Source organism: Panulirus ornatus, chromosome 63 (genome assembly GCF_036320965.1).
Source record: "Panulirus ornatus isolate Po-2019 chromosome 63, ASM3632096v1, whole genome shotgun sequence".
Classification (NCBI taxonomy): Eukaryota; Metazoa; Arthropoda; class Malacostraca; order Decapoda; family Palinuridae; genus Panulirus; species Panulirus ornatus.
In genome coordinates this window covers 27,706,466-27,733,676 of record NC_092286.1, presented here as the reverse complement: position 1 = coordinate 27,733,676, position 27,211 = coordinate 27,706,466, and the positions used below count along the sequence as shown (strand labels likewise).

Here is a 27,211-nt window from a genome sequence, read left to right as displayed (position 1 = left end):
GAAAGAAATGAGTAAAATCGATGGAATTTAAGAGTTCAAGTTACCCAAGAGGCTGAAAGAAAACAAAATGAAAATCTACAAAGATGTATGTGATATATGTCAAAATATATGAAGGGATAAAAAAAAAATGGCGCAATACCTTTCCAAACGTCCCATCACAGCTATCTTTTGGACGTCACAAGAGGATAATGGATAAATGATTTATCTCGGAGAGTCGAGCGATAACGATAATGTATTAAATGGCGGAAGAAGCTCAGACATATATGATAGAGTCCTGAAATATGGCTGATATGCATAGCAGGAGAGGAGAACAATATGGTTAACTTTAGGCAAGTCTTCCACGAACGTCTAGCCAAACTTTTTTTTGAAAATACTTCTAAATGGCCACCTTAATGGCAAATGATCGTGGGTAATGGTCGTTAGGTAATTAATGGTTTGCTCAAACCTTGCCCAATGGCAGAATCATGTCGAAGGTGATCAATTATTCTCAAAATAAACATTCGCTCCATTTTTTTTTTTTTGGCTACATTTGATACTGAAGTAAAAAAAAAAGAAAAAGAAATCAAATAAACAACTTACTTTTCGCAACGCAGTGTTGAACTATTGGCAACGCCGCCAGAAACAAAACTCCCGCAGTGTGAACTATTGGCAACGCCGCCAGAAACTACACTCCCCGCAGTTAAACTATTGGCAACGTCGCCAGAAAGTACACTCCCCGCAGTGTTAAACTATTGGCAACGTCGCCAGAAACCACTCCCCGCAGTGTTAAACTATTGGCAACGTCGCCAGAAACTACACTCCCCGCAGTGTTAAACTATTGGCAACGTCGCCAGAAAGTACACTCCCCGCAGTTAAACTATTGGCAACGCCGCCAGAAACTAAACTCCCGCAGTGTGAACTATTGGCAACGTCGCCAGAAACTAAACTCCCGCAGTGTGAACTATTGGCAGCGTCGCCAGAAACTACACTCCCCGCAGTGTTAAACTATTGGCAACGTCGCCAGAAAGTACACTCCCCGCAATGTTAAACTATTGGCAACGTCGCCAGAAACTACACTCCCCGCAGTGTTAAACTATTGGCAACGTCGCCAGAAACTACACTCCCCGCAGTGTTAAACTATTGGCAACGCCGCCAGAAACTACACTCCCCGCAGTGTTAAACTATTGGCAACGTCGCCAGAAACTACACTCCCCGCAGTATTAAACTATTGGCAACGCCGCCAGAAACTACACTCCCCGCAATGTTAAACAATTGGCAACTCCGCCAGAAACTACACTCGCCGCAGTGTTAAACTATTGGCAACGTCGCCAGAAACTACACTCCCCGCAATGTTAAACTATTGGCAACGCCGCCAGAAACTACACTTGCCGCAGTGTTAAACTATTGGCAACGTCGCCAGAAACTACACTCCCCGCAATGTTAAACTATTGGCAACGTCGCCAGAAACTACACTCTCCGCAGTGTTAAACTATTGGCAACGTCGCCAGAAAGTACACTCCCCGCAGTGTTGAACTATTGGCAACGCCGCCAGAAACTACACTCTCCGCAGTGTTAAACTATTGGCAACGTCGCCAGAAACTACACTCCCCGCAGTGTGAACTATTGGCAACGTCGCCAGAAACTACACTCTCCGCAGTGTTAAACTATTGGCACCGTCGCCAGAAACTACACTCTCCGCAGTGTTAAACTATTGGCAACGTCGCCAGAAACTACACTCCGCAGTGTTAAACTATTGGCAACGTCGCCAGAAAGTACACTCCGCAGTGTTAAACTATTGGCAACGTCGCCAGAAAGTACACTCTCCGCAGTGTTAAACTATTGGCGACGCCGCCAGAAACTACACTCTCCGCAGTGTTAAACTATTGGCAACGTCGCCAGAAACTACACTCTCCGCAGTGTTAAACTATTGGCAACGCCGCCAGAAACTACACTCGCAGTGTTAAACTATTGGCAACGTCGCCAGAAAGTACACTCCCGCAGTGTTGAACTATTGGCAACGTCGCCAGAAAGTACACTCCCCGCAGTGTTAAACTATTGGCAACGTCGCCAGAAAGTTCACTCCCCGCAGCGTTGAAGTATTGGCAACGTCGCCAGAAACTACACTCCCCGCAGTGTTAAACTATTGGCAACGTCGCCAGAAACTACACTCTCCGCAGTGTTAAACTATTGGCAACGTCGCCAGAAAGTACACTCCCCGCAGTGTTAAACTATTGGCAACGTCGCCAGAAACTACACTCTCCGCAGTGTTAAACTATTGGCAACGTCGCCAGAAACTACACTCTCCGCAGTGTTAAACTATTGGCAACGTCGCCAGAAAGTACACTCTCCGCAGTGTTAAACTATTGGCAACGTCGCCAGAAAGTTCACTCCCCGCAGCGTTGAACTATTGGCAACGTCGCCAGAAACTACACTCTCCGCAGTGTTGAACTATTGGCAACGCCGCCAGAAACTACACTCCCCGCAGTGTTAAACTATTGGCAACGTCGCCAGAAACTACACTCCCCGCAGTGTTAAACTATTGGCAACGTCGCCAGAAACTACACTCCCCGCAGTGTTAAACTATTGGCAACGCCGCCAGAAACTACACTCCCCGCAGTGTTAAACTATTGGCAACGTCGCCAGAAACTACACTCCCCGCAGTGTTAAACTATTGGCAACGTCGCCAGAAACTACACTCCCCGCAGTGTTAAACTATTGGCAACGTCGCCAGAAACTACACTCCCCGCAGTGTTAAACTATTGGCAACGTCGCCAGAAACTACACTCCCCGCAGTGTTAAACTATTGGCAACGCCGCCAGAAACTACACTCCCCGCAGTGTTAAACTATTGGCAACGTCGCCAGAAACTACACTCCCCGCAGTGTTAAACTATTGGCAACGTCGCCAGAAACTACACTCCCCGCAGTGTTAAACTATTGGCAACGTCGCCAGAAACTACACTCCCCGCAGTGTTAAACTATTGGCAACGTCGCCAGAAGCTACATTCCCCGCAGTGTGAAACTATTGGCAACGCCGCCAGAAACTACTCTCTCTCTCTCTCTCTCTCTCTCTCTCTCTCTCTCTCTCTCTCTCTCTCTCTCTCTCTCATCACCAAAATCACTCCAGCGTTTCGAACACGTGATTGGTCCATATTCCGAGATCTTTAATAACCAATTACCGTAAGACACTAATTACTACCCATTTGTCCTCGTAATCACCTCCACCTCACTACGTCATGGTTACACAATACACTACAGGCCGTTTTCCTTTGTTGATGAGTTGGTAATTTAATTTTTGTTAGTCATTAAAAAGGTTTTTAAAAGGTGAAAAATGGCGGGAAATTGTCTCCAAGGACATGTGGGTGCCCTCTTTTGAAAGGGGGGGGGGATGCTTGCCCTGGGGGGGAGGGGGGTTAATGCAGAAAATTTAAATTAAATATTTAAATTAATTAAGAGCATTATCAATTTATTGGAAATTTTTAAGTCAGAACCTTAAAAATTTAGTCGTTATTTTTCCCTTCAAAATGGCGTTGGATCATATTGCTGCTTCTCATCATATTTTCGTATTTTCCTCTTGTTCCATAATTTCCTTGTGATGTCACCCGTTGCCAATTTAGCACAGCCAATTTTAACAACGTCAAGTAGGGTGTTTAGTTATGGGAAATAAAAGAATAAATGAGAAATTAATAAATTATTTACGGTTATCGTTAAAAAAGGACCCCCCCCCCTCCTGTGATCAGGAATGGCTAGGCCTATGTTTTCCAATGCTTCTGGTGCTGTTATAATTTACCATCGTAAATTATAAAGAATTTATGATTAATTATCGTAAATTATAAAGAATTTATGATTAATTATCGTAAATTATAAAGAATTTATGATTAATTATCGTAAATTATAAAAATTTTATGATTAATTATTGAGCTGGAAGATGGCCATCTTATTCTATGGGGAAAATATCATGTCAAATGGAAGGTTCGTATGTTGGGGGGGACGAAGGTCCGCCATGTTGCTATGCCCAGCCAGGTTCCTGTGCGAACTATCATTCCAACTCGCTAATTGCCTTGTTTGCTCTGACCACCGTCGTCCCTACCAACACGGGAGAGAGTCACTTTACCTACGTAGCTTCATTACCCCCTAGTCAACCTTCCCCCCCTCCGCAAGTACCACCTAGTCAACCTTCCCCCTAGTCAAGTACCACCTAGTCAACCTTCCCCCTCCGCAAGTACCACCTAGTCAACCTTCCCCCTCCCCATGTACCACCTAGTCAACCTTCCCCCTCCCCATGTACCACCTAGTCAACCTTCCCCCTCCCCAAGTACCACCTAGTCAACCTTCCCCCTCCCCAAGTACCACATAGTCAACCTTCCCCCTCCCCATGTACCACCTAGTCAACCTTCCCCCCTCCGCAAGTACCACCTAGTCAACCTTCCCCCTCCCCAAGTACCACCTAGTCAACCTTCCCCCTCCCCATGTACCACCTAGTCAACCTTCCCCCTCCCCAAGTACCACCTAGTCAACCTTCCCCCTCCCCAAGTACCACCTAGTCAACCTTCCCCCTCCCCAAGAACCACCTAGTCAACCGTCCCCCTCCCAAGTACCACCTAGTCAACATTCCCCCTACTCAAGTACCACCTAGTCAACCTTCCCCCTCCCCATGTACCACCTAGTCAACCTTCTCCCTACTCAGGTACCACCTAGTCAACCTTCCCCCTCCCCATGTACCACCTAGTCAACCTTCCTCCTCCCCAAGTACCACCTAGTCAACCTTCCCCCTCCCCAAGAACCACCTAGTCAACCTTCCCCCTCCCCATGTACCACCTAGTCAACCTTCCCCCTACTCAAGTACCACCTAGTCAACCTTCCCCCTCCCCAAGTACCACCTAGTCAACCTTCCCCTTTCCCCAAGTACCACTTAGTGAACCTTCCCCCTACGCAAGAACCACCTAGTCAATTTGTTCCCTCCCCCCGCGATACAATCTCTCTCTCTCTCTCTCTCTCTCTCTCTCTCTCTCTCTCTCTCTCTCGGGTTCATTTCTCATGTCATGGCGTGTGTTGGCGCGTACCCGCGCCACCTCAACACTTCCTTGTGTCATGGAGGAGCCCTCGTGCATAAATATGCCGCCAGAATATAAATGGCTGGCTGTGTAATATGGCGCGGGGCGGGGGGGAAGGAAAGATGGCGCGGGGGGGAAGGGAAGGAGAAGAGACCTGGCCGGACATTGTTGCCAGCCTGGCCGACGCCAAGCTTGGCGCCTTCTCCAGCCGCCATTACTCTCTCACCTTCGTCGTCTTGAACTCGGTTTATCGAATTCTCTGCGATTTCTACCGAAATTCGCCATAGTTTTAAGGCTATTATGGAGGATTTGATTTGATTACAGCCGGACTGTGTGATGTGTAGTGCATGACGACATGGCAGTCATCTCGTGGTCATATATTACGTATGTAAATGATGCGTGTCGACTCGCACTGGCATATCAAGAGGCCAAATCTAACTCCATCATTCATCCTTTTCAGCGACTGTATTTGGTATTTTCCTGAATTTATGCATTCATCTGAGTTTACGGGGACTAATCCTTCATTTAAATGAAATTCATCGAACTATAGTTTTCCTCGTGGCTAAATATTTGGGAAGATATTCATGTGAAATGAGATCTTAGCGGAATTGCATCGGCCCGAAGCGCTTGGAAATGATGCTGTCATGGCAGACCGCCACAGTGAAGGCCACACATTAACTTGTCAGGTTACGGGGAGAAGGTTGGAGGGTTACGCCCCTACTGGCCCGTCCAGTCCATCCGCAGACGGTTCTTTTTTCTATTTTTTATTTTTTTTTTTTTACGGTAGGCAGCCCAGGGCATGAATATTATCCAACAGTTTCTTAAAAAGGTATTTTTGTATTTTTTTTATAAACTCCCTTATAAGGGAGTTATGATTATTATTTTTTTGCCTATTTGCGATTGCGTTCATTGATGAATGATAATGATGATAACTGATTAATTTTTAAATTAATTGCAGATGTTGTCTGAGATTTTACATGGAAATATTGATATAGTAAGAGGGGCGCCCCCTGCCAATAAATGAAAAAATGAATAAATAAACAAAAATACACGGATGCATGAATGCAGTTGGAACATTTAAACAAAAGATTAAGTTTTTTTGTTGTTATTGTTGTTATTTTTGAGGGATCAGACTACTCTCGTCATTTCTGTTTATAGTTTGAAGTGGTTTGTGGTGCTTATGCGCCATCACTTAAGATAAGGTCAAGTGATAACAGAGTAGTTAGAGAGGGTAGTTTAAAGTCGTTAAGGACACGTGCTCAGTGGGTGATGGAGGAGGAATTGTGCTTTATCTTGCCTTGTCTTGTAGTTCTTAATTTAAAGTTGATATTCAAGATATGTAGAGCGGAAAGCCATAGATAAGGTGAGAAGGACATGCCATCCATTTAAAGTCAAGTAATTTGAAGTTTTATTTCGTCATGGTACATTTTTCATTATGATTATCTTATTTTGAAAATGGATCCTCATAGGTCTGGCCTTTTCCTCCATCTGTAATGTATTAGTTTATTTGATTATTTTTTTTTTAAATTTCACACCTGTTGCCTGTAGTTTTCTCATCCCATTTTCTTTTTTTTTTTTTTACATTCCTTTCCCGTTTAAGATAATTTACGTGACTATGAAAATGGGATGAGATTTCTCACCATTTGTCATTGTTGTGGTGCTGTGATTACAATGACAAGGATCACACACAATTTTGCGCGTGATCAAGATATTCCTATGAGTCCACGGGGAAAATGAAACACGAAAAGTTCACAAGTGCACTTTCGTGTAATAATCACATCATCAGGGGAGACACAAGAGAGAAATATAACAGTCAGTTGATATACATGTGGACAATCACATGTTTACCAAATGGCATCCTACCTTCGTCTCTTCTCTGTAGTGATTGGTGGGATGAAGAAGTAAGATTATTAGTGAAAGAGGAGAGAGAGGCATTTGGTCGATTTTTGCTGGGAAATAATGCAAATGAGTGGGAGATGTATAAAAGAAAGAGGCAGGAGGTCAAGAGAAAGGTGCAAGAGGTGAAAAAGAGGGCAAATGAGAGTTGGGGTGAGAGAGTATCATTAAATTTTCGGGAGAATAAAAAGATGTTTTGGAAGGAGGTAAATAAAGTGCGTAAGACAAGGGAACAAATGGGAACTTCATTGAAAGGGGCTAATGGGGAGGTGATAACTAGAAGTGGTGATGTGAGAAGGAGAGGGAGTGAGTATTTTGAAGGTTTGTTGAATGTGTTTGATGATAGAGTGGCAGATATGGGGTGTTTTGGTCGAGGTGGTGTGCAAAGTGAGAGGGTTAGGGAAAATGATTTGGTAAACAGAGAAGATGTAGTAAAAGCTTTGCGGAAGATGAAAGCTGGCAAGGCAGCGGGTTTGGATGGTATTGCAGTGGAATTCATTAAAAAAGGGGTGACTGTATTATTGACTGGTTGGTAAGGTTATTTATTGTATGTATGATTCATGGTGAGGTGCCTGAGGATTGGCGGAATGCGTGCATAGTGCCATTGTACAAAGGCAAAGGGGATAAGAGTGTGTGCTCAAATTACAGAGGTATAAGTTTGTTGAGTATTCCTGGTAAATTATATGGGAGGGTATTGATTGAGAGGGTGAAGGCATGTACAGAGCATCAGATTGGGGAAGAGCAGTGTGGTTTCAGAAGTGGTAGAGGATGTGTGGATCAGGTGTTTGCTTTGAAGAATGTATGTGAGAAATACTTAGAAAAGCAAATGGATTTGTATGTAGCATTTATGGATCTGGAGAAGGCATATGATAGAGTTGATAGAGATGCTCTGTGGAAGGTATTAAGAATATATGGTGTGGGAGGCAAGTTGTTAGAAGCAGTGAAAAGTTTTTATCGAGGATGTAAGGCATGTGTACGTGTAGGAAGAGAGGAAAGTGATTGGTTCTCAGTGATTGTAGGTTTGCGGCAGGGGTGTGTGATGTCTCCATGGTTGTTTAATTTGTTTATGGATGGGGTTGTTAGGGAGGTGAATGCAAGAGTTTTGGAAAGAGGGGCAAGTATGAAGTCTGTTGTGGATGAGAGAGCTTGGGAAGTGAGTCAGTTGTTGTTCGCTGATGATACAGCGCTGGTGGCTGATTCATGTGAGAAACTGCAGAAGCTGGTGACTGAGTTTGGTAAAGTGTGTGAAAGAAGAAAGTTAAGAGTAAATGTGAATAAGAGCAAGGTTATTAGGTACAGTAGGGTTGAGGGTCAAGTCAATTGGGAGGTAAGTTTGAATGGAGAAAAACTGGAGGAAGTAAAGTGTTTTAGATATCTGGGAGTGGATCTGGCAGCGGATGGAACCATGGAAGCGGAAGTGGATCATAGGGTGGGGGAGGGGGCGAAAATTCTGGGAGCCTTGAAGAATGTGTGGAAGTCGAGAACCTTATCTCGGAAAGCAAAAATGGGTATGTTTGAAGGAATAGTGGTTCCAACAATGTTGTATGGTTGCGAGGCGTGGGCTATGGATAGAGTTGTGCGCAGGAGGGTGGATGTGCTAAAAATGAGATGTTTGAGGACAATGTGTGGTGTGAGGTGGTTTGATCGAGTAAGTAATGTAAGGGTAAGAGAGATGTATGGAAATAAAAAGAGTGTGGTTGAGAGAGCAGAAGAGGGTGTTTTGAAATGGTTTGGGCACATAGAGAGAATGAGTGAGGAAAGATTGACCAAGAGGATATATGTGTCGGAGGTGGAGGGAACGAGGAGAAGTGGGAGACCAAATTGGAGGTGGAAAGATGGAGTGAAAAAGATTTTGAGTGATCGGGGCCTGAACATGCAGGAGGGTGAAAGGCGGGCAAGGAATAGAGTGAATTGGAACAATGTGGTATATCGGGACCGACGTGCTGTCAATGGATTGAACCAGGGCATGTGAAGCGTCTGGGGTAAACCATGGAAAGGGATGTGGAAAGGGAGCTGTGGTTTCGGTGCATTATACATGACAGCTAAAGACAGAGTGTGAACGAATGTGGCTGTTGTCTTTTCCTAGCGCTACCTCGCACACGTGCGGGGGGGAAGGGGTCGTTGTTTCATGTGTGGCGAGGTGGCGATGGGAATGAATAAAGGCAGACAGTATGAATTATGTACGTGTGTATATATGTTTATGTCTGTGTATCTATATATATGTATACGTTGAGATGTATAGGTATGTATATGTGCGTGTGTGGACGTGTATGTACATACATGTGTACGTGGGTGGATTGGGCCATTATTTCGTCTGTTTCCTTGCGCTACCTCGCTAAGGCTGGAGACGGCGACAAAGTATGATAAATATATATATATATATATATATATATATATATATATATATATATATATATATATATATATATATATATATATATATATATATATGGTTTTATTACGTATTTCAAAGATCTGTCAATGTGATCAAGAATTAGACTCTGGGTCAAGGGTCGTTTGGTACATACGTGGTGTACGCCGTTACTTCTGGCCCTTCTCTTTGTAGTTACTGTTTTAATCTTTTGGCGTTCATTTTAAGTGCCCTTCATCGTACATTTTGTTGCCAAATGTAAGTCTCACTTCGTATAACATCCTTTCAAATAATATTTGCTAATTCCTGTAGCTTTTTGAGGTCCCTTAACTTCAGCAGTGGACATTGGTCCTCCCCTGCCCAGTAATTTTTTTCAGTTCATCTATATATTAATGATTTCCCTTGATCTCTGCACCTTTGAATTTCTTGCCTGGCCTTCCCGATAACACATTGGCCTATTTTATTTTTTCCTCATTTATCTGGGCATTTTTACTTCCATTTTCTTCATTCCCCAATTTCCTTTAGGCATTTAATTTTTCTTATATGTTACTTTTATTCATTGTTTCTTGACGTCAGCAATTTGATTGGCCTTTGGTTTGTGTTTATTACCATCAATAACCCTTCTCTTCTTATTATATCTTTCCTTCTTTCAATCTATGATCCATTCTGTGCTCTCACAAACTCAAATCTCTCAAAAGCTTCTTTATTAAGCCTCTTTTGAGAAGCCTCAATTTTTTTTTGTTCAATTTTAACCGAAGTTCATTGTCAAAAACTTTCCTCTCACAGCCAGGCTCATCATATCAGTTCAAAGGTCATATTTGAAAAGTTGCTCAAAACTGGACAAAAGTCTTCACTCTTGTGAAGTCCATTGCACTTGGGTTATGGATAACAAGAAACTAGGATAAGTAAATGATTTTTTCTTCTCTTTGTGGTAATAGCTCAGTTTTCTTTGCTAGCCTGGTTGGCAGATGCTCCTGTCTGACTCTTTAGATACAATAAGAGTTATTTTTTTATTTATCAGTTTTTTCCATGTTTATTCGATGATCTAATGCAGTCTTGATTTTAAAGCTACCAATGTTTTTCTTTTGTAAGATATTTTGTATGTACTGCGTCTTTCCTCCTGCACACACATTCACACACACATTGCCCAGCCCAGAAAAGAAAATGAACACCTGGGTTGGGTGTGGACCAACTGCAGCACCCAGGATTCAAACCCTTTCAATCCCTACTTAGGGCAAGCCCGTGCTGACTCACGGTCACAAAGGCTCACTAGTGGACCATGGAGACCCAACATTTGCCCCCTTTCACTCCTTTAGACTTTCCCCTTCCTATGTTGCCCCTATCGAACAGTTTTTTGAGAGGCTTGACTGGAAGTACCCCCTTCCTCTCTTTTCCTTATTGAACAGTTATTTGAGAGTCCTAGCCAGTGTCTCAGCACATTTCTTCAGTACAAATGGGGAGAATTTATCTGGCCCTTGTGCCTTGTAGTGGTTAAATTGATTCAGTGCCCTGATTATTTTGTTTCTGTTGATCTTTGTACTTTTTAAGCCTTCTTTCCCCAAAGACATTTCTAATACTGGCATAGTATTATTGTCTTTTGCATTTCTAAACTTGTCATTAAACTCCTCGTGTACCTCCATATCTTCCTTAAGAATTGTAACCTTTGAGTCCCTTAGCCATTGGGTTGTGGTTGTGGATGGATGGGTTTGTAGGTGGACAGATGTGGATGTGGATGGGTATGTGGGTGCAGAAATATAGGTGGTTGGATAGGTTTGGGTTTTGATGGGTTGGGGGTCTGGGTTGGTGGATATGGTTATGGGTGGGTTTTCAGTGGGATATGGATGTTTGTTTTAGATATCTGGGAGTGGATCTGGCAGCGGATGGAACCATGGAAGCGGAAGTGAATCATAGGGTGGGGGAGGGGGCGAAAATCCCGGGAGCCTTGAAGAATGTTTGGAAGTCGAGAACATTATCTCGGAAAGCAAAAATGGATATGTTTGAAGGAATAGTGGTTCCAACAATGTTGTATGGTTGCGAGGCGTGGGCTATGGATAGAGTTGTGTGCAGGAGGGTGGATGTGCTGGAAATGAGATGTTTGAGGACAATATGTGGTGTGAGGTGGTTTGATCGAGTAAGTAATGTAAGGGTAAGAGAGATGTGTGGAAATAAAAAGAGTGTGGTTGAGAGAGCAGAAGAGGGTGTTTTGAAATGGTTTGGGCACATGGAGAGAATGAGTGAGGAAAGATTGACTAAGAGGATATATGTGTCGGAGGTGGAGGGAACGAGGAGAAGTGGGAGACCAAATTGGAGGTAGAAAGATGGAGTGAAAAAGATTTTGAGTGATCGGGGCCTGAACATGCAGGAGGGTGAAAGGCGGTCAAGGAATAGAGTGAATTGGATCGATGTGGTATATCGGGGTCACCGTGCTGTCAGTGGATTGAATCAGGGCATGTGAAGTGTCTGGGGTAAACCATGGAAAGTTGTGTGGGGCCTGGATGTGGAAAGGGAGCTGTGGTTTTGGGCATTATTACATGACAGCTAGAGACTGAGTGTGAACAAATGGGGCCTTTGTTGTCTTTTCCTAGCGCTACCTCGCACACACGAGGGGGGAGGGGGATGTTATTCCATGTGTGGCGAGGTGGCGATGGGAATGAATAGGGGCAGACAGTATGAATTATGTACATGTGTATATGTGTATATGTCTGTGTGTGTATATGTATGTGTACATTGAGATGTATGGGTATGTATATTTGTGTGTGTGGACGTGTACGTATATACATGTGTATATGGGTGGGTTGGGCCATTCTTTCGTCTGTTTCCTTGCGCTACCTTGCAAACGCAGGAAACAGCGACAAAGCAAAATAATAATAATAATAATAATAATAATAATAATAATAAATGGATGTTTGTGGATGGATGAGTGTAGATAGTTGTTCTTGGGTAGGGTGTGGATGTGTGTGGTTGGATGGGTGTTTGTAGATGTTCATGGATAGGATGCAGATGTGGATGGTTTTGTGGGGGAATGGGTGTGGGTATAGTTGGGTATGTGGGTGTAGGTGGGTATGTGGGTGGATATATGTGGGTGTGGATGGATGATGGGTGTAGGTTTGGGGCTGGATGAATGTGTTTAGATGGGATGTGGGTGGCAGTGGATGTTGTAAGCTGCTTGTTAATCACCAATTTATTGTACACGTGATAAATTTATGGACCAGTTTTGAATTTTCTTCTCTATCTACAATGTTTTTTTTTTTCCAAAATTTCTTTTCATTTTTATTGTCACATTTATTCCTCACCCTTTTGTGCCATTTAAATGTTCCTCGTTTGTTGTATCAATTATAAGATCCTCCATATCACTTCCGTGTCCTTTTTTTTTTCCAACCCAAGTTCCAAACCCTTCATTCCTGGAGCTTTCTGTAACACTGTTCTCAATTTTGACAGTGGAATTCTGTTTCCCACTGTATGGTCTGGAAGAAATCCTAAAGTTTATATATTTACCATGATTATATCTCTTTTATTCAGCATGAGTGCTACATCACCACTTTAATCCGGGTGTTGTATCATATCCATTAATTTTTATTTTCTTGCTTTTGTATATGAAGATAAGATTTTGTACTATTTTAACGTACCAGCCCCTTTAGCTCTGTTGTGGTTATTGACATGTTAATACAAGAATTCCTCCAGTAAGAACTCAGTAAGAACTTGTCTTCATGACTCTGTGTGAGTATTCTAATTACTCCGTCTCTTTATAATTGAAATTCCTCATTAGTAGGACCTTACAATATCTTTTAAGTGTGTTATGCTGCATCTTTTATCGTTATGATCATTCTTTTTTTTATAGTTGTTCTTTGTCGAAACCCTTGAAAGGGTGTAAATTGTTGATACTATTAAGCAGTTTTTCCAGTGCTGTAGTTACTTTCTTATTATGTACTATTTGAATGGATCATGCATTAGTATTTTAAAAGTTTTGTTGCCAAGAAGGTTATTGTAGTTTAATATTTACTGGCCTCAGCCTGGCACAGGCCATTGTCTTTAGAATACTAGTTTGTCTGGTGGTTGGTGGGAGAGTGAACATTACAGCATGTCCCATAATGATATAGTTTACGGTGTTGTGCATGAGTGATGGAGACCAAGTTGTATCTTGTTTATTGCAGATACTGAAATTACTATCTTTTATTATGTTGGAATTGCATTAACCTGTGTTTCTTTCATTATCAATGATTATTCTTCTTCTTGCAGCCTGTAACTGCAATGGATACTCCAATCGCTGCTACTTTGATCAGGAGCTGTATGATAAGACTGGGCATGGTGGGCACTGCCTTGACTGTGCTGCCAACCGTGCTGGACCTAACTGTGAACGTTGTAAAGATAATTATTATGAACGGGAGGATGGTGTCTGCATTGCATGCAACTGTAATGACATTGGTGAGTAATTGCCGAAGTGATACTTATTATTCTCTGCTGTCTTAAATTTTGTTTTCATTTGCATTTTTTGTCTCTTGAATGCAGGCTTATAATCTTCCAGTGCATTCACTGTCATATTTGAGAGCAGTCCAAGACTTTTGTCCCTGGTTTTCAAACTGTTCCATTACCATTACTCATTGAGGATATTTGCAGAGGTAGAGATCTATATATTTTGTTAATGAATCCAATATCCTTTTACTCAAAAAATTCATTAGCTAGATTCCTTTTCTTTTTATTTTGCTCTTTCATCCCCAAATCAAGGGAACTAGTATCCTGAAGTCTTCAGTAGAATATATGTTATGGGCATTCATTTGTTCCTGATGCTCGGGTGAGAAACAAAGAGCAAGTAGAATTTTCTTTATTTAGAGTGAATTAATTCTTTTGCAAGTTTACACTTCTGGGAATTGGCTGTCCCCTACTCATTTGTTAACCTTTTAGGGTTGGGACTGGGGTCCCATATCTGCAGACTGATTCCCTCAAAAGATGCATTTTACCATAGATGAAAGCATTGTGTGTACATTTTTTTTAATGTAATATCATTAAATGATCGTTTCAGAAAATGATATTAGATATGTTAGGTATATGCTCGGCATGACTAAGAGGTAGTGAGACTTGATTGGAGGAGTTAATTGTGTGGAATAACATTTTCTAGATTGATGGATATGGTTAAATGAGGGAGGTATAGGAATGTTGATGAGGGATGAGTGTTTTGAACAGGGCAGGTATTTCAGCTGAAGACGTATTGCTGCAAAATGTTCATGTAATAGGTGTAGGATGACTGTAATGGTTTTTATGAATCTTAAGAGCTTAGACGGATAGGTAGGGGCAGCGGAGTTCTTGGAAAGTATAAGTTCCCAGATGAGAATAACTGTAGTGAAAAAATGTCTAAAATGTTTGCATCATTGGGCATAAATGTTATAAGAACATGTTTTCTTCATAAGTATAACCTTAAGAATGCATTGAATTACCACTGAGAGGACAAGATCGACACGAGCACAACTGATGAGTTTTTGTTGAGAAGGATTTTAATAGTTATTGCACATGGTATCAGAAGGTTGAGAGGAAGGTAGTCAGATCAGTAATAATTGACATTGTGTTTTTGATAGTTTAGGATAAGAAATACAAGTGATGAAATGAGAATGACAGAATTAGAAAAGCTGAGGAATGAAAGTGCATCAGAGAAATTTAAAGAGGAACTAAGAGGTATCAGTTAGACGGTACAAGGTTCAGTTGAGATGGTGTGGAGGTAGTTAAAGCATGCACTGATAAAAACCACCATAGAAAATGTGTGATTATAGGTGTAGGTTGTGGAAGATAGAACAGCATAGTAGAATGAAGCTTTATGCAAGTTGGTTAGATCTGAAGAGAAAGTTTAGATGAATCTTCCAGAAAGTAGAGATGAATAGAGGGCGAAGTGTGTTAGACATTGAGTTGAATGAAAATTGCAGTGAATTAGTGGATATGAATAAAAAGGAAAATGAGGGTCATTCAAGAAGAATGAATGAGAACTTAGAGAGTGAAAAGGTGTTTTGCATGAAGGGAGGTTTAGCTGAACAGTGTTATTCTCCTACACAAGTCTGGGAGACTAATGATGTCTACAGATGAACTTTGTAAGTTATGGATAGAGTCCTTTAAAGGAATGGTTGGATATGATGGTAAAAGAGATGTTGCTATTGGTACAGTTGCTAAGGAGAGAACATGAAGATGTTGCAAACAATTGGAAAGAGTATTTTGATTAACTGATGAATTTTTCAGGTTAGGCAGTAGTTGTTACATGCATGGTTAGAGAGGATGAAAGGAAGAGGATACAAGTGCAAGGGCCTGTAGCAAAAGTGGAAGTAAAAAGGGTGATAATGAAGCTGAAGGTAGGAAAGGCACCTGAAGTGGATGGAATTATGGCTGAAATGCTGAAGTATGGAGAAGAAAGGATGATAGAGTGGATGCATTTGATATGTAATGTAGCATGGAAGTGATAGGTTATGCCTGAGGATTGGGTTAAAGCTATTATTGTTTCTTTGTTCAAAGGAAGAGGTGCTAAGGATGTATGTAGCAGTTATAGAGGAATAAGTCTGTTAAGTATACCAGGAAAAGTGTATGCATGAATGTTGGTTGACAGAGTGATGGAAGTGAATGAATGCAGAATAAGTGAGGGGCAAGGGGTTCCCAGGAAAGGTAAGGAATGTGTGCATCAGATTTATGTGGTGAAGATGACTGTGAAAAAGTATTATATGAAGTGTAAGAAGTTATTTGCATCTTTTATGAATCTAGAGAAAGTATAAGACAGAGTCAATCTAAATGCTTTATGGGATATGTTAAGGATATATGGGGTAGGTGGACAACTTTTGGATGATGTGAAAGCCTTGTGTGGAAGATCAGATGCAGGGGTAAGAATGTATGGGGAGTTGAGCAAAAGTTATGGTATACATGTGGGTGTGAGGCAGGGCTGTGTGATGTCACCGTGGCTTTTTGATATATGTATGGATGGAATGATTAGAAAAATGAAAGAAAAACAAGGGAAAAGGGGTGCGCAAATGGTGTGGCAGTGAGGAATGGTGGCTTGTGGCAAGTCCAATAGCTGATGATACTGCGTATTTTGCTGAAAGTGACGAGGAGTTACAGAAGGTTGTAAGTGTCTTAGGATGTGTGAAAGCAAAGGCAATTGAAGGTAAATGCAAGTATAAGTAAAGTAATGGTGGTTGAAAGGAAATAGAATGAAACTACAAATTTTGCAAAACCATATAGAGTGAAAGAAGAATATTTACTGATTTGTTCTTTGGACATAGGGTGAGAAAAACTGGAAGATGTGAGAAAATTGAAGCATTTAGGAGCTATCTTGGGTAATTTTGGTGATATGGAAGGAGAGATAAGGGAGAGAGCAGTACAGGGTAGAAGAGTTATTAGGTCCCTCAATAGAATGATGAAGGGTATCTTGGAAGCAAAGGGAGTATTTAGGGACAACATAGTCCTCCCAGTCCTGACTCTTGCAGTTGAAACATAGACATGGAATGAGTGACAGAGGTCAAGAATCCAGGCTGTGGAAATGAGGTGGGCTTGTGGAAAGAGTTCAAGACAGGGAGAGTGTATGGTAGTACAATTAAAGGGGTTGGTCTGAGAGGAAGACCACCTCTGACATGGGCAAGTAGAGTGAAAGAATACTGGAGGGAGAAATGGTGAAAGAATGCATAAATTGGTGTATGTGAGGGAGGTATGTAAGGACAGGGATAAGTGGAGACTTTTGCTGTGGTAAACCCTCTGATGGGAGTTCCCGAAGGGAATGGGCATCAGAAATATAGATAGATAGATATTTAGATAGCCTATACTCACTACTTATAGATTCTTCCCTCCCCAATAAGCATGACGTTGACAAAACATGCACAGTGACTCGCCAAACAAAAGAGCTGCTCTCCCAGTCCAATCTGAAACTATACTCTGCCAGAGATGCACCCACCTGAAACCTAATTCCCAAGGGGAAACAGAAGAAGGAGTCACGCGGGGAGTGCTCATCCTCCTCGAAGGCTCAGATTGGGGTGTCTAAATGTGTGTGGATGTAACCAAGATGAGAAAAAAGGAGAGATAGGTAATATGTTTGAGGAAAGGAACCTGGATGTTTTGGCTCTGAGTGAAACGAAGCTCAAGGGTAAAGGGGAAGAGTGGTTTGGGAATGTCTTGGGAGTAAAGTCAGGGGTTAGTGAGAGGACAAGAGCAAGAGAAGGAGTAGCACTACTCCTGAAACAGGAGTGGTGGGAGTATGTGATAGAGTGTAAGAAAATAAACTCTAGATTGATATGGGTAAAACTGAAAGTTGATGGAGAGAGATGGGTGATTATTGGTGCATATGCACTAGGGCATGAGAAGAAAGATCATGAGAGGCAAGTGTTTTGGGAGCACCTGAGTAAGTGTGTTAGTTTTGATGCAGGAGACCGGGTTATATTGATGGGTGATTTGAATGCAAAGGTGAGTAATGTGGCAGTTGAGGGAATAATTGGTATACATGGGGTGTTCAGTGTTGTAAATGGAAATGGTGAAGAGCTTGTAGATTTATGTGCTGAAAAAGGACTGGTGATTGGGAATACCTGGTTTAAAAAGAGAGATATACATAAGTATACGTATGTAAGTAGGAGAGATGGCCAGAGAGCGTTATTGGATTACGTGTTAATTAATAGGTGCACAAAAAAGAGACTTTTCGATGTTAATGTGCTGAGAGGTGCAACTGGAGGGATGTCTGATCATTATCTTGTGGAAGCGAAGGTGAAGACTTGTAGAGGTTGTCAGAAAAGAAGAGAGGATGTTGGGGTGAAGAGAGTGGTGAGAGTAAGTGACCTTGGGAAGGAGACTTGTGTGAGGAAGTACCAGGAGAGACTGAGTACAAAATGGAAAAAGGTGAGAACAAAGGAGGTAAGGGGAGTAGGGGAGGAATGGGATGTATTTAGGGAAGCAGTAATGGCTTGCGCAAAAGATGCTTGTGGCATGAGAAGCGTGGGAGGTGGGCAGATTAGAAAGGGGAGTGAGTGGTGGGATGAAGAAGTAAGATTATTAGTGAAAGAGAAGAGAGAGGCATTTGGACGATTTTTGCAGGGAAATAATGCAAATGAGTGGGAGATGTATAAAAGAAAGAGGCAGGTGCAAGAGGTGAAAAAGAGGGCAAATGAGAGTTGGGATGAGAGAGTATCATTAAATTTTAGGGAGAATAAAAAGATGTTTTGGAAGGAGGTAAATAAAGTGCGTAAGACAAGGGAACAAATGGGAACTTCAGTGAAGGGGGCTAATGGGGAGGTGATAACAAGTAGTGGTGATGTGAGAAGATGGAGTGAGTATTTTGAAGGTTTGTTGAATGTGTTTGATGATAGAGTGGCAGATATATGGTGTTTTGGTCGAGGTGGTGTGCAAAGTGAGAGGGTTAGGGAAAATGGTTTGGTAAACAGAGAAGAGGTAGTAAAAGCTTTGCGGAAGATGAAAGCCGGCAAGGCAGCGGGTTTGGATGGTATTGCAGTGGAATTTTTTTTTTTTTTTTAAGGGGGTGACTGTATTGTTGACTGGTTGGTAAGGTTATTTAATGTATGTATGACTCATGATGAGGTGCCTGAGGATTGGCGGAATGCTTGCATAGTGCCATTGTACAAAGGCAAAGGGGACAAAGGTGAGTGCTCAAATTACAGAGGTATAAGTTTGTTGAGTATTCCTGGTAAATTATATGGGAGGGTATTGATTGAGAGGGTGAAGGCATGTACAGAGCATCAGATTGGGGAAGAGCAGTGTGGTTTCAGAAGTGGTAGAGGATGTGTGGATCAGGTGTTTGCTTTGAAGAATGTATGTGAGAAATACTTAGAAAAGGATATGGATTTGTATGTAGCATTTATGGATCTGGAGAAGGCATATGATAGAGTTGATAGAGATGCTCTGTGGAAGGTATTAAGAATATATGGTGTGGGAGGCAAGTTGTTAGAAGCAGTGAAAAGTTTTTATCGAGGATGTAAGGCATGTGTACATGTAGGAAGAGAGGAAAGTGATTGGTTCTCAGTAAATGTAGGCTTGCGGCAGGGGTGTGTGATGTCTCCATAGTTGTTTAATTTGTTTATGGATGGGGTTGTTAGGGAGGTGAATGCAAGAGTTTTGGAAAGAGGGGCAAGTATGCAGTCTGTTGTGGATGAGAGAGCTTGGGAAGTGAGTCAGTTGTTGTTTGCTGATGATACAGCGCTGGTGGCTGATTCGTGTGAGAAACTGCAGAAGCTGGTGACTGAGTTTGGTAAAGTGTGTGAAAGAAGAAAGTTGAGAGTAAATATGAATAAGAGCAAGGTTATTAGGTACAGTAGGGTTAAGGGTCAAGTCAATTGGGAGGTAAGTTTGAATGGAGAAAAACTGGAGGAAGTGAAGTGTTTTAGATATCTGGGAGTGGATTTGGCAGTGGATGGAACCATGGAAGCAGAAGTGAATCATAGGGTGGGGGATGGGGCAAAAGTTCTGGGAGCATTGAAGAATGTGTGGAAGTCGAGACCATTATCTCAGAAAGCAAAAATGGGTATGTTTGAAGGAATAGTGGTTCCAACAATGTTGTATGGTTGCGAGGCGTGGGCTATGGATAGAGTTGTGCGCAGGAGGGTGGATGTGTTGGAAATGAGACGTTTGAGGACAATATGTGGTGTGAGGTGGTTTGATCAAGTAAGTAATAATAGGGTAAGAGAGATGTGTGGTAATAAAAAGAGTGTGGTTGAGAGAACAGAAGAGGGTGTTTTGAAATGTTTTGGTCACATGGAGAGAATGAGTGAGGAAAGATTGACTAAGAGGATATATGTGTCAGAGGTGGAGGGAACGAGGAGAAGTGGGAGACCAAATTGGAGGTGGAAAGATGGATTGAAAAAGATTTTGAGTGATTGGAGCCTGAACATGCAGGAGGGTGAAAGGCGTGCAAGGAAGAGAGTGAATTGGAACGATGTGGTATACCGGGGTCGATGTGCTGTCAATGGATTGAACCAGGGCATGTGAAGTGTCTGGGGTAAACCATGGAAAGTTCTGTGGGGCCTGGATGTGGAAAGGGAGCTGTGGTTTCGGTGCATTATTACATGACAGCTGGAGACTGAGTGTGAACGAATGAACTAATGGGGCCTTTGTTGTCTTTTCCTAGTGCTACCTCGCTCACATGAGGGGGGAGGGGGTTGTTATTTCATGTGTGGCAAGGTGGCGATGGGAATGAATGGGGGCAGACAGTATGAATTATGTACATGTGTATATATGTATATGTCTGTGTGTGTGTATATATATATGTATACGTTGAGATGTATAGGTATGTATATTTGCATGTGTGGACGTGTATGTATATACATGTGTATGTGGGTGGGTTGGGCCATTCTTTCTTCTGTTTCCTTGCACTACCTCGCTAACGCGGGAGACAGCGACAAAGCAAAATGACATAGAAGATATACAAGTATGCTTTCGTGTCTGCATCCTGTACACAACCCATCTTTCCAGCATTATAAACACTACTTCATTGTATGACAAGACCCTTCATGCCCAAGATGCAATTTTCATACTGAAAGCACCAAACACTTAATCGTTAGTTGTCTTGTGCTTGCCTTACAAAGGCATACATGCACTGTATTTAATCTATGGTCCTGCCCAATGGATGTGGCTGGCTTTCTGAACAATACAGGACACCAGTTGACTGGTACTGTATTCATGGTCAAAATTGTAAGGTAAGGCATGTGTATTAGAAAATATGTATGAGTAAGGTATTTTTTTTATTTATGTTATGTGCTGGCGATCATGTAAGGTATGGCTGATTCACATTCATCTTGAAGATTTTATAGAATCTTTGCTCAAACCTGTCAAAGCTGATTATATCCTGTAGAGATACTGTACTATTTCCCATGTCTGTGTGTGAATTAAACTGATGTTTACTACATCCTCATAGGTTCACGAAGTCTTCAGTGTGCCAGTGATGGAGTGTGCCAGTGTAAACCTGGAGTCACTGGAGACAAATGTGACAGATGTGCTGAAAACTACTTTGACTTTGGACCTCACGTAAGTTTTGATTGAAATGCACATTTGAATGATTTTTAGCTCATATAGAAATTATCAAGACTTCTTGGGAAAGTAAAGTGAATTTAGTGAATGATATTTTCAGTATTTCCATTTTCCTTAATGTTTTATATTACATTGTTTGAACATTATTGGAAAATATTGATCTTGGATTTTATGTATTGATAGGAGATTAGATGTAGTGTAGGGGATGTGTAACATACTTCCAGAAACCATAGGTATCATTAGTCTGGGTAGAGCACAAGGAAAGTATGAAAATAGAATGATTATAAGGTCTACCATGCAGGGTTACTGTCTCTTTCTCTGGAAAACATGTTTTGAAAGTTTTTCGAAAGAACAGTAAATTTCTTGTTGTTGGTAACTTTTGCTTTATTTACGTGTTTTTGTGAGGATGTACATGTTACCTGTGGCAGAACCTAAATACTTTCATTATTTAGCTTTTATTAATATCTAGCAAATGGTAATTTTTCTAGAGAGAAAGCTTCTTCAAAATGTTTGTTTATTTATTTATTTATTTGTTTATTTATTTACTTATCTACTCTTGAAAATTCCACAGTTCAGAACAGACCAGGTCTTATGGAGTCTGAATTTTAGAGGTTATTCTGTACTTCAGTAGGAAGTCTAGAACAAAGGGAGTAGAGAGGAAAATGATAGTAATAAACCAGTAGTATAGGCCTCTCACAAAGCCTGACCAGTGACAGTAGTGTGTAGGGGCGATCTCACACTAAATAGTTGTATTGATTAAACACTCCTTGTATCCCAGCTGGCAGAGACTTAAAAACCCATCCAAATAGGCTGAGTATGATTAGATCCTTATAAACGTAATCTCCACTCCATCATAGACTGTACTGGGGATGGATAGAATAAGATCTTGAAAGTGTCAGCAACAATTCTCATTCCACCACCACCACTCAGGCTGAAAGGGAAAAAGGTGGAGGGAGAAAAAGAAAGAAGGATAGAAAGAAATTGAGAGAGAGTATTTGCCTACTTATGAGTAGCTACGAAGAGATTCAACGAAAAAGGCAGGGCTAGTGCAAAGCACTCACCACACATCTTGCTTGCTGTATAAGGCCATTCCTCTCACCTTCCACCTTTGTTACATAATCATTGATTCTTAGTTCACTGAGACTGATTTTGAATGTTTCTGTAGCTGTTTTATGCATGATTCTTATCTTTCCTGGCAGTGTATTGAAAAATTGTTCTATTTTCCTGTTTGGGCTCTCATATATTTTTATTTTTTATTTGCTTTGCTTTGTCGTTGTCTCCTGCATAAGCGAGGTAGCGCAAGGAAACAGACGAAAGAATGGCCCAACCCACCCACATACACATGTATATACATACACGTCCATACACGCAAATATACATACCTATACATCTCAACGTATACATATATATAGACACACAAACATATACATATATATACACATGTACATAATTCATACTGTCTGCCTTCATTCATTCCCATCGCCACCTCACCACACATGAAATAACAACCCCCTGCCCCCTCATGTGTGCGAGGTAGCGCTAGGAAAAGTCACCAAAGGCCCCATTCGTTCACACTCAGTCTCTAGCTGTCATGTAATAATGCACTGAAACCACAGCTCCCTTTCCACATTCATGCCCCACAGAACTTTCCACGGTTTACCCCAGACACTTCACATGCCCTGGTTCAATCCATTGACAGCACGTCGACCCCGGTATACCACATCGTTCCAATTCACTCTATTCCTTGCACGCCTTTCACCCTCCTGCATGTTCAGGCTCTGATCACTCAAAATCTTTTTCACTCCATCTTTTCACCTCTATTTGGTCTCCCACTTCTCCTTGTTCCCTCCACCTCTGACACATATATCCTCTTTGTCAATCTTTCCTCACTCATTCTCTCCATGTGACCAAACCATTTCAAAACACCCTCTTCTGCTCTCTCAACCACACTCTTTTTATTACCACACATCTCTCTTACCCTATTATTACTTACTTGATCAAACCACCCCACACCACATATTGTCCTCAAACATCTCATTTTCTGCACACAACTTATCCATAGCCCATGCCTCGCAACCATATAACATTGTTGGAACCACTATTCCTTCAAACTTACCTATTTTTGCTTTCCGAGATAATGTTCTCGACTTCCACACATTCTTCAAGGCCCCCAGAATTTTTGTCCCCTCCCCCACCCTATGATTCACTTCTGCTTCTGTGGTTCCATCCGCTGCCAAATCCACTCCCAGATATCTAAAACACTTCACTTCCTCCAGTTTTTCTCCATTCAAACTTACCTCCCAGTTGGCTTGACCCTCAACCCTACTGTACCTAATATTATTACCTTGCTCTTATTCACATTTACTCTCAACTTTCTTCTTTCACACACTTTACCAAACTCAGTCACCAGCTTCTGCAGTTTCTCACATGAATCGGCCACCAGCGCTGTATCATCAGCGAACAACAACTGACTCACTTCCCAAGCTCTCTCATCCACAACAGACTGCAAAATTGCCCCTCTTTCCAAAACTCTTGCATTCACATCCCTAACAATCCCATCCATAAACAAATCAAACAACCATGGAGACATCACACACCCCTGCTGCAAACCTACATTCACTGAGAACCAATCACTTTCCTCTCTTCCTACACGTACACATGCCGTACATCCTCGATAAAAACTTTTCACTGCTTCTAACAACTTGCCTTCCCACACCATATATTCTTAATACCTTCCACAGAGCATCTCTATCAACTCTATCATATTCCTTCTCCAGATCCATAAATGCTACATACAAATCCATTTGCTTTTCTAAGTATTTCTCACATACATTCCTCAAAGCAAACACCTGATCCACACATCCTCTACCACTTCTGAAACCTCACTGCTCTTCCCCAATCTGATGCTCTGTACATGCCTTCACCCTCTCAATTAATACCCTCCCATATAATTTCCCAGGAATACTCAACAAACTTATACCTCTGTAATTTGAGCACTCACCTTTGTCCCCTTTGCCTTTGTACAATGGCACTATGCAAGCATTCTGCCAATCCTCAGGCACCTCACCATGAATCATACATACCTTGAATAACCTTACCAACCAGTCAATAATACACTCACCCCCTTTTTTAATAAATTCCACTGCAATACCATCCAAACCCGCTGCCTTGCAGGCTTTCATCTTCCTCAAAGCTTTTACTACCTCTTCTCTGTTTACCAAATCATTTTCCCTAACCCTCTCACTTTGCACACCACCTTGGCCAAAACACCCTATATCTGCCACTCTCTCATCAAGCACATTCAACAAACCTTCAAAATACTCACTCCATCTCCTTCTCACATCACCACTACTTGTTATCAACCCCCCCCCATTAGTCCCCTTCACTGAAGTTCCCATTTGTTCCCTTGTCTTATGTACTTTATTTACCTCCTTCCAAAACATCTTTTTATTCTCCCTAAAATTTAATGATACTCTCTCACCCCAACTCTCATTTGCCCTTTTTTTCACCTCTTGCACCTTTCTCTTGACCTCCTGCCTCATTCTTTTATATGTCTCCCACTCATTTGCATTATTTCCCTGCAAAAATCGTCCAAATGCCTCTCTCTTCTCTTTCACTTATAATCTTACTTCTTCGTCCCACTACTCACTGCCCTTTCTAATCTGCCCACCTCCCATGCATCTCATGCCACAAGCATCTTTTGCGTAAGCCATCACTGCTTCCCTAAATACATCCCATTCCTCCCCTACTCCCCTTACCTCCTTTGTTCTCACCTTTTTCCATTCTGTACTCAGTCTCTCCTGGTACTTCCTCACACAAGTCTCCTTCCCAAGGTCACTTACTCTCACCACTCTCTTCACCCCAACATTCTCTCTTCTTTTCCGAAAACCTCTACAAGTCTTCACCTTCGCCTCCACAAGATAATGATCAGACATCCCTCCAGTTGCACCTCTCAGAACATTAGCATCCAAAAGTCTCTCTTTCGTGTGCCTGTCAATTAACACATAATCCAATAACACTCTCTGGCCATCTCTCTTACTTACATACGTATACTTATGTATATCTCGCTTTTTAAACCAGGTATTCACAATCACCAATCCTTTTTTCAGCACATAAATCTGCAAGCTCTTCACCATTTCCATTTACAACACTGAACACCCCATGTATACCAATTATTCCCTCAACTGCCACATTACTCACCTTTGCATTCAAATCACCCATCAATATAACCCGGTCTCCTGCATCAAAACCACTAACACACTCATTCAGCTGCTCCCAAGACACTTGCCTCTCATGATCTTTCTTCTTATGCCCAGGTGCATATGCACCAATAATCACCCATCTCTCTCCATCAACTTTCAGTTTTACCCATATCAATCTAGAGTTTACTTTCTTACACTCTATCACATACTCCCACCACTCCTGTTTCAGAAGTAGTGCTACTCCTTCCCTTGCTCTTGTCCTCTCACTAACCCCTGACTTTACTCCCAAGACTTTCCCAAACCACTCTTCCCCTTTACCCTTGAGCTTCGTTTCACTCAGAGCCAAAACATGCAGGTTCCTTTCCCCAAACATACTACCTATATCTCCTTTTTTCTCATCTTGGTTACATCCACACACATTCAGACACCCCAATCTGAGCTTTCATATATTTTTGTGTAATATATTTTTGGTATGACCTTTAGTATTCTTAAAGATTTAACCACTTTGTACCTTCCTTGATGAGAGGCTTTCAGATTTAACGCAGTTTGTTTTAAACCTTCAATTTATTGCCTCACATAGATTGTCATATCTTTCTCTTCTTTTTAGGTTATAAAGTTGGAGTTCTTTCAGTATTTTGGTAGTCCATATGTTCCATTCCCTTAATTTTGGTTGTGAATGCTTCTGAAGTATCCAATATCTTTCTTTCTAATTGTTTTGTTGGTGAATCAGAATCTCACCAGGTAATTTTTTTCCTTTTATAATGGGCTACTATCAGTAGTATAAGTAATTGGAGTGTATACTTTTAATTTGTGTATAATGTAATGAAATTATTTTTATAAGCATTCACATGTAAATGAATATTGTATGTGTAAAAACTTGTATTACATCTCTCACCTTTTTTTCAGGAGAGAGCTTTTGGGATTAAGGTCAGATGCATGAGAGTGTGACGTGTGCATTCAGTGTGTTTTATTTGATTATTTTGTTTTTAATGTATATATATTTATTTTATTTATTTTGCTTTGTCGCTATCTCCCGCGTTAGCGAGGTAGCGCAAGGAAACAGACGAAAGAATGGCCCAACCCACCCACATACACATGTATATACATACACGTCCACACAAGCAACGTATATATATGAACATATATGCACATGTACATAATTCATACTGTCTGCCTTTATTCATCCCCATCGCCACCCCACACACATGAAATAACAACCCCCTCCCCCTCATGTGCGCGAGGTAGCGCTAGGAAAAGACAACAAAGGCCACATACGCTCAGTCTCTAGCTGTCATGTAATAATGCACCAAAACCACAGCTCCCTTTCCACACCCAGGCCCCACAGAACTTTCCATGGTTTACCCCAGACACTTCACATGCCCTGGTTCAACCCATTGACAGCACGTCGACCCTGGTATACTGCATCGTTCCAATTCACTATATTCCTTGCATGCCTTTCACCCTCCTACATGTTCAGGCCCCGATCACTCAAAATCTTTTTCTATCCATCTTTCCACCTCCAGTTTGGTCTTCCACTTCTCCTCGTTCCTTCCACCTCTGACACATATATCCTCTTAGTCAATCTTTCCTCACTCATTCTCTCCATGTGACCAAACCATTTCAAAACACCCTCTTCTGCTCTCTCAACCACACTCTTTTTATTACCACACATCTCTCTTACCCTATTATTACTTATTCGATCAAACCACCTAACACCACATATTGTCCTCAA

General features: G+C 41.6%; 1 protein-coding gene across 9 annotated transcripts in view; it reads left to right on the top strand.

Annotated features, from left to right (window-relative positions):
- LanB2 (laminin subunit gamma-1) overlaps nucleotides 1-27,211 on the top strand; it is a 342,671-nt gene that overhangs the window by 180,179 nt on the left and 135,281 nt on the right. For 5 of the 9 annotated variants that reach the window (XM_071656601.1, XM_071656598.1, XM_071656605.1 and 2 more), the window contains 3 exons: nucleotides 13,535-13,720; nucleotides 21,165-21,274; nucleotides 26,386-26,406. In XM_071656601.1, coding sequence (XP_071512702.1) covers nucleotides 13,535-13,720; nucleotides 21,165-21,274; nucleotides 26,386-26,406 — 317 coding nt within the window. The remainder of the gene's footprint in view (nucleotides 1-13,534; nucleotides 13,721-21,164; nucleotides 21,275-26,385; nucleotides 26,407-27,211) is intronic. The other 4 variants (XM_071656602.1, XM_071656600.1, XM_071656606.1 and 1 more) reach the window with 1 other exon arrangement.